Source organism: Anneissia japonica, unplaced genomic scaffold, assembly GCF_011630105.1.
Source record: "Anneissia japonica isolate Jap-2015-1 unplaced genomic scaffold, ASM1163010v1 scaffold287980_len571666_cov165, whole genome shotgun sequence".
NCBI classification, from domain to species: Eukaryota; Metazoa; Echinodermata; class Crinoidea; order Comatulida; family Comatulidae; genus Anneissia; species Anneissia japonica.
The window spans coordinates 96,837-105,446 of record NW_022720008.1 but is presented as its reverse complement, the minus strand read 5'-3'; the positions used below and the strand labels follow the sequence as shown (position 1 = coordinate 105,446).

General features: G+C 31.6%; 2 protein-coding genes across 2 annotated transcripts in view; one reads left to right on the top strand and one right to left on the bottom strand.

The window, feature by feature from the left end:
* Positions 1 to 114: 114 nt before the first annotated feature.
* Positions 115 to 1,722, top strand: LOC117111152. The gene has a single exon (XM_033254021.1). It carries the CDS (start codon positions 115 to 117, stop codon positions 1,720 to 1,722), a length of 1,608 nt encoding a protein of 535 aa, XP_033109912.1.
* Positions 1,723 to 6,783: 5,061 nt separating this feature from the next.
* LOC117111151 (tubulin-specific chaperone D-like) overlaps positions 6,784 to 8,610 on the bottom strand; it is a 3,430-nt gene continuing 1,603 nt past the window's right edge. The window contains exons 3-5 of the mRNA XM_033254020.1: positions 7,988 to 8,069; positions 7,695 to 7,755; positions 6,784 to 7,507 (exon numbers count right to left, since the gene is read on the bottom strand). Coding sequence (XP_033109911.1) covers positions 7,482 to 7,507; positions 7,695 to 7,755; positions 7,988 to 8,069 — 169 coding nt within the window. The 3' untranslated portion in view covers positions 6,784 to 7,481. The remainder of the gene's footprint in view (positions 7,508 to 7,694; positions 7,756 to 7,987; positions 8,070 to 8,610) is intronic.

Here is an 8,610-nt window from a genome sequence, read left to right as displayed (position 1 = left end):
CCTCCCCTCCCTCCCCCCGTTTGAAAATTTTTGGATCCGCCCCTGTACATTCTACAGGTCCCATAATATGGTCAAAAAATATGATAATAAAAATACATTTTCTATTTTTAACAGATGCCTGCACTATTAGAATTTAACCAAAATGTTACTGAGGTTATTAATACTGCTAAAGATATGCAAAGAAAATTGACAGAAACACTTGATTCCATCAATAAGGACAAATCTGACTTTGAATATCACCTGAAGCAATGTAGAACAGCTATCGAAGTGAAAGAGAAGACACTTATCAAAGAAGTCCGAGAGAAAAGCAAACAATTAATTTCAGACCTTGAAAAAATACACAAAGAAAAGAAAACAGACATTGATTGTCAAGTTAAAGAGATAGATTCAAAGCTAACTAAAGTTAAAAATGTGATGGCCTCAATCAATACAATGAAGAACAAACCACAAGATACAGAAACACTTGGTTTACACAGAAAAACTATAAACACTATTAGAGCCGAGGTCTTAGGAACTGATTCTGATCAATCATTTAATAAAAAAAATATTACACCCAATTTTATTCCATCTACCAACTTGGATGAGTTTATAAAAACAAAGGGAATTGGTAAAATTGTAACCGTTGATGGCATGTACACGGTTGAAAAAAATGATGAAGCAATTACCGTCGCAAAGGGACAACAATTTGTAGTGACTGTATCAAGCTTAAGTGAGAGTGATACATGTAAATTAGCTGCAACCCTGAGCAACCCATCACATGAAGAAACAGCCACTGATGTAGAATACCAAGGAAATGGAGAGTACAAAATAACAGGCAGATGCAATGTGGAAGGTGACTGGCAAATGAAGATTATAGCAGGAGAGGCACACATCAAAGGATCTCCAGTGAATATCAAGGTAGAAACACTGGGACTTGTACATACCATTGGCAACATATCAGATTATAAAGAACATAGAAAAACAGCTAAGGTGACAGATGTAATGTTAGACACAGATGGATGCATACTAATATCAAGCTACAGTAAAGATATATTAAAGTTCAACCAATCAGGTTCATTTGTTGCTAGGATAGAGATGCCACAAGATGTGCAGGTGAATAGAATGCATCTAATGGGTGATGGTCACATGGTGTACAGTGATGACTTAAGAAAATGTGTTGTAATGTGTGATGATAAATATCAAGACATCCGCTCATTTGGTAAAGGAATATTGAAAGTTCCAATTGGTTTGACAGTGAACAAGGAAACTAGAGTCCTGTATGTAACAGATTGTAAGGCTCACTGTGTGTTTAAATTCAATGTTGATGATGGTAGACTGCTGGGTAAGATAGGTTCAGAAGGTAGTGAAGTAGGTCAAATGAAGATACCAATTGATGTCACTTTAACTAAGGACAGTCATGTGATTGTTGCTGACACTCTAAATAACAGAATACAAATGTTTGATGCAGATGATAAGTTCATGAGAATCCTTGTAGGCAGAGGTAGTGAAGATGGTAAAGTTGAGGGTCCTAATGGTGTAATCCTTGATATGGATGAAAATATAATAGTATCAAGTTATGATAAACTACAAATATTTGATAAAAATGGTGTCTTCATAAAAAGAATAGATCATGGAGATGATGGATTAGATATCCCAGCAGTAATCACTGTAATCTCCAATAGACCAAGAAGAGTAGCAGTAGCAAATCACAGACAAAACAATGTTAAAATATTTAACTACTAAAATGACAATGAAAGACTTAAATTAGACAGTATAATCTTCAACAAATGTAAATTGTAATTATTTTAAAGTCATTAAGAATTTTTAAATAATATTGTAATTCAAGGATAATGTCATTGTAAATATTTGTGTAATAATACTGTAATTCAAGGATAATATTATTATTGCTGTACCACCTGCCCTTTTTGAAGTTTTATTTAAAAATATATTTTTTTTCTTTTCTTAAAATATATCCCCTGGAAAATTCCTAAAAACTATTTAATGATGTCAAACACATCTTGATTGGTCAACTTGAAATAAAACATATTGACAAAAAATAAAACAAATATTGTATAAATATTTTACAACTACAAAAAAAGATGCATTGCATGTATAGTTAGCATTTTTATTTTTATCATTGTTGATAATATATGAATTTTGCTAAAAGAAAGTGAACATATTTTTCTGTATTTTACAGATGACATGAAATAAAAAAAACAAACATTAAATAAAATAAATGAGTTAATCAACCATAGTGGACTGACGTCTGGTGAATGTTGCCAATTGTAATTAGGTTTCCCTGTATGTTATCTTCACTTAGTTATTTTGTTGGGTCTTTATTAATATTGTATTGATACATTTAATTCAATTACATTTGAAAGTAATGAAAAAAAAATGAAATAAAAGGTAAAATACAAATGCTAATTGATGATGTCATACATATAATGAATTTGATTGGTCAACTTACACAACACCTATATTGCCACGGTTATGTGTAATATAATCTTCCATGGTTTTCGGAAAATAGTTATAGGTCGACTCAATGTTCTCCAGACATTATTGGCTGTGCTCCCTGATGGATGGACCCCCACTGTTGTTCATAATCTGGTGAGAAAACATAAATACAAGACATATAAATTAATTACTTTATCTTATATTGAATATTAATATATTGACTTAATTATTTATTATTGATTTACTTAATTGCTTAATTATTTATTAAATTAATATATATTTAATTACTTATATATTTAAATATTACATGCTATATCTTTATGTGATGATGCGATCTGTTCGTGCGATGGGATTGCACTGCAGCTATTATTGTTTGCTTTATTATTGTTGTATTTGCATATTCATCTTTAGCATATTCATACAAATACACAGCTGTTCCGCGGTATATGTGAGGTCTCACTACAAAATGAGTCTCATCGTTAGAAAATCAAAAAATGAGTTTATACTGTATTACATTTTGGTTGATCACATTATAAGCTTTAATTTGGCCTTTGAATGGCTTCCCCAAGATAAATAGATCCAGAGATGTTAGCATTAAAGTTTACATGTATAAGAACCAGGTTTTGAGAAAATTAGCCTCAAAGATAAACTAACCTCTACAAATAATAGGACTAGAATTACAGAAAATGCAAAGAGAACACTGTTTTAGTAAGAAAATTCACTTAAAAAGTACACAATCATAAAATATAAGTATCAAGTTATTCCAAAACATTAAAATCAAAGTTATGTAAAAATGTTCCCTTTGACCTACTTTGGTGAATATCTCAATATGATTTCACCAACGATGCGTCTCATTTCAGGGTGAGACCTCACATATATGCTTTTGTGGGCTCTTGCAACGAGTTTTCATTTGTTCCGTTGCAAGCCCTGCACACGTTATTTTGGCAATATGCAGTTCTGAAGTCCATGATGTAAGTGTATATTATAATCTATAGTTAATTCAATTTAATGATATATGTGCATTGATACAATAAGTTATAAGCATGTTATATTATAATATGTAGTTAATTCATGTCCACATTGGACTAATGCCGGTATTGAATGCATTGTTAATATTATTGTGCTGTATATTTACATGAGTTGTTAATATTATTGTTATTGTACATTCCGCTAATGTAGAGTGATTGTTATTACTTGTAATTGTTATATTCTTGTTTAGTGATTAATATACCGTTAGATTGGTGGCCTGTAATAGTCTGAAGTTACAGAAGTTTTGGTGGCCATTATTAGTCTGTAGTTAACAGAAGTTTGTTGGAGCGTCCAATAGTCTGTAGTTTCAGAAGTGTTGCTGGAGTGTCCAATAGTCGTAGTTTACAGACTGGTGCACTAAGCAGACTCTAGCTTGAGGTAAATACAAGTTATTACACCATTTAGGCTATGCTATTCAATCATCAAATTGTTTCTGATTTTGGTGTGTTGCCAGGTTATATCAGAGTTGTTGTTAAATTGTATAACTTGCCTAATGTTTTTATGCTTGATATACTATATAATTATAATGCATTATATAATTCTTGTTTGGAATGTATTTTTTGCATGGTTTTCTTATAATTCGCTTTGGTTTTTGTGCAAATAAAATTTTGAATGCTATACACAGATGTCTTGTGATTGATTACCAAATGAGTCTAAACTACTCAAAGAAGATTGTACCTCCCTTTTCAATCAAAGTCGAACCACGACATTTATTTTATTTTTATTAATTAAATTTTAAGAGTTGGTGTCCATTAGTTAGCTTTGAACTGCAAATTGACAAAGAATCATTTTGTGTTGTGCAGACAACACAGGACATGTAGTCAAAATGGTCTTGTTATCATCAAACTCAAAATCTCACTATTTCCAGTAGTTCTACATTCTAAAACCAACCAACCTTTTGAGTTTACCACTCAATTTAGCTGTCCTGATCAACACTAATAAAATCTAGCAATGCAGAATTTTAAAAACAAATTATGTATTCAACTCAATTATAACAATCACTTGAAATTCTTTCAATATAGTAACAGGATAATTGAAAGACAACTACTATTACCACAACCTTACACAACCTAGACCATCACCACCATACACAACCATGATCACCATCAACACACACAACAAACATCATCATCGCCATCACCTAATCTTGCCATTGGAAACAAAGGAATTTATAAACACCCAGCCTCGAATTCCAGTCAAACATAAAACATCAAACAAGCAGAAGCATACCTACTGTATGTGAACTTCAGGTTAAGAGACAAACATAAAGTGCTTAGCTTACCTGTTGGAAATGTACATTATTTCATAATTTGACATTCAGGAGTTTCAAACTGCAATTAAACATACAGTAGTTTTCATTCTCAATTAGCATCCCCAGAAATAAGAAATATTATTAAAGTTCTTTACATTATGGTTTTATACCGGAATACATTTTTGTATTAAATAAAATTTAAAAAAACCGGAGATGCTGTTGTGTTTCTTGTTTTTAATAATGCAGGATGGCGATTCTAAATATAACTACTTTGCATCATCTAATCCTCTTTGTCCTATGGGTTATTATACTGACCATTTGCGACCCTTTCTAATGCTGTTCTGTAGGCTGTGTTAATCGACACCCCTGTGAGGTGCCTAATTCCATCTGTCCAACATAAATTTGGAAGACCATGAGGTGACTTCCTTGAACCTTGAACAATGATTTTCTTCTAGGTTGTCTCCACCTCTACTTGAAAAAATGACCAAAAATATTGGAATTTGTTCTGGTCAATAATGGTCAATATGGTGGGTATGCCTTCTCCTATCAAGCTCTTGACAAACAAGTTAGTCATATAATCAGAATCCAGTAACACAAAACATCATCTAGTATCCAACTCCATCTTCTCCACATTTAATAATCAAACTCATTTGAACAAATGTGAAGCAAATACATTCAAGCACCGCCCACATTTTTATTTTAATTTACATATCACTTAAAAGATATATGGAAATAATAAAAAGAAAAACCACTATTAAAGCCAAATTTGTTTTCACCATTAAAGGCTTTTTCTATGAATGGAATGACCTGTACGAAACACGAGCTCCTGTAGACCAAACCCAGTACCGTTACGATTTTAATCGTACGGGAAATATCCTCAAGATGCATTATAGGCCTTAGTGCCGACATAGGACTCAGGTGCGGACTGTGACCTCAGGCATTTTTCTCCCATTCAAAAGCTACACCCTAAACTATTAACCTATATATTTTCCTATTTCTTAAACCTACCTACTATGCTATATTCTACCATAAAACTGTCTTATTTCTTACTATTATATACTATCTACTTTGTACACATAAATATCTGTCTCTTATACACATCTAGATGTGTATAAGAGACAGACTTGGAACTGTTCCCCAGAAAGCATACAGCTCCATATAGTAAAATGCTGGGTCGTAGTAGGAGGGGCCCCTACTGCCAAAAAGTATGTTTGTGGGATTTTGATCTATTTAGTTTTTTTTTTTAATTATTGAAAAAGTTTACCGTATCGTCAAGGCGTTGTAACAGAGTGTTGGGTAGTAAAAAGAGGGGCATTGTAAATACACAATAAATGGAATATTCGTAACCAGGCCTATACTATATGTAATGACACTATAAATCAGCACGCTCTAAACATATCGTGGGAATATTTCCTGGTTCTTACGACTTTGCTGAGTAAGGTATTGTAAAATGTATTATCTCATGTTTTTTACTAAATGTTGTAAGTATATCATACTGTGAAGTTGTTTCCTTCCTTTTTCAACCTGTATCCTTAAATTATTTTTTAAAAATGCACTTACTATATTTGGGTGTCTGCCCTATTTTAAAGGTGTTCTCTTTTATTTTAATACTATTCTAAATTCATCTGTTAAAAAAACAGGATGAATAAGGTTCACCCTTTTGTAAAAAGACCAAAGTTGGTAATAAAGTTTTTGCTGCGATTAGTTCTGATTTTAGGTAAACTGGCTTTTTTTTTTTTTTTTTTAAAGAAAATGTATTTCCAGTCTAGTTTTAAGATGTTGAAATAAATGATTAAAAAACGAATATATTTTTATGCATTAAAAATTAACGTAGGCCCTTTTTTTTCATACGTTTCAATAAGTAGATGTTGATGCGTACATGCAGAACAATGCGTATAAATACCTGTCTCTTATACACATCTAGATGTGTATAAGAGATGACAGGTACGCTTTCACCATTAAAGGCTTTTTCTATGAATGGAATGACCTGTACGAAACACGAGCTCCTGTAGACCAAACCCAGTACCGTTACGATTTTAATCGTACGGGAAATATCCTCAAGATGCCAAATATTATTCTGATTCACAAATCACTTTAAATCACCACCCACATGTATTATTTAGAATTCTATATCACTTTTAAGATATGAAAACTGGAAACAAGTGAAAACTAGGAAATTTAAAAATCAATTTAATGATATGAAGATCAAACTTGTACAGGCTGGAGTGTCCGTATTTCTTTATTTAGCGTTTGTCAGACGGCGCAATGCTGCAATTTGTATACACTTTGAAATTATGGAAATAGTATAAACAAATCATTATTATCATGATTTCCATATCACTTGAAAGATGAAAATGAAGAACAATGAAATGCATCACATCATTACTTTAAATAAAGTTATTATTATTTCTATTATTATTATTATTATTATTATTATTATTATTATTAAGGTCTGACAAATATTATTCTGATTCACAAATCATTTTAAATCACCACCCACATGTATTATTCAGAATTCCATTTCACTTTAAAGATATGAAAACTGGAAACAAGTGAAAACTAGAAAGCTCCGCTCACATATCCATTTAATGATATGAAGAAGATCAAACTTGTACAGGCCAACTACACAACAACAACAACTACAACTGTTGCGCCAACCACGTTTAAATGTCTAGTAATGATTGAACATTGCAAATAGATTTCAAAAGTACAGTATAATAGCAAGACATTTGTTTTTTAAATTGAATCCAGCAACACAAAACATCATCTAGTATCCAACTCTGCCAAGAAGATCTGTAAAAAAAAACAACCATTTATCTTCTTGTTGCAAAGGTAATATCATTGATTTCAAAAGTATAACCTAATAATTTTCAGCCTAAAATCATTAGGTAGAAATTACATATCGAATCTGCAAGTAGTGGCCCTTCTATGTGATCATAATTAGAAAAAAAAACACCTGTATCTATCTTCAAGAGCTTACCTTTGTAACTGTCCATATCATCACCATTACCCTTAGCAACAGCAGCTTTCTTTACACCACCCTGGAAATCATCACAAATTTAAAGATTTCATTTGTTTCTGTTACAAAATTATGTCAACCGTTTTCCATTATATAAATATATGGACAAAATCTGGATAAGCTTTAACAATTAAATGAAAACAAAGAATCAACATGATGTCTACTGGAGAAAGCAAGTAAAGTATCAGCAAACAGTTAGGTAAGTTACTAAATTGTTTTTAGAATATATTTATATATTGATATATTGTTCTTACCACCAGTTTAGGTCTTGAAACTCCAACCAGATCACAAAGTTTGTTTCTAATTTCACGTATATTGTCCATATTTTCATCATCCCTAAAAAAAATGAAAAAAATGGGGTTGTATTTAGTTGTCTGAGGTACATTGAAACACACAATTAAATTGACAACTAGTTTGGAGAATTTGATTACTTTGATACCAGGTTTTCACTTAATTTTTCAATAAATAAATTAAATATATGACAAACAAAGCTATCCATTCAACAGAACATGGTAAAGTTAGGCTTCCATAACTATGACTTAAGATTTCCGTAGTAAATGAAAAATTTGCGTAGCATCTAATAATTTGCCTTAAGCTAAAAAATATGCATTGCTCAAAATCGTAGTAACCCTAAAATACAATATAATACTACACAAACTAGACATGATGAAGATTTATGGGTCACTTTTCAGGACGATCGAACAAAGTTGGGTCAGATCGTCCTGAAAATTGGTCCGATCGTCTTTTTGGCCTGATGTGGAATTTCAAACAAATGGGACATGTTGAAAATTAGTTTTCACAATAATTTATCAGTAATCTGCCAATTATGTAACCAAAGATCCCAAAGATCCTTATAAAAAAGCCACTTGTTTTGGAC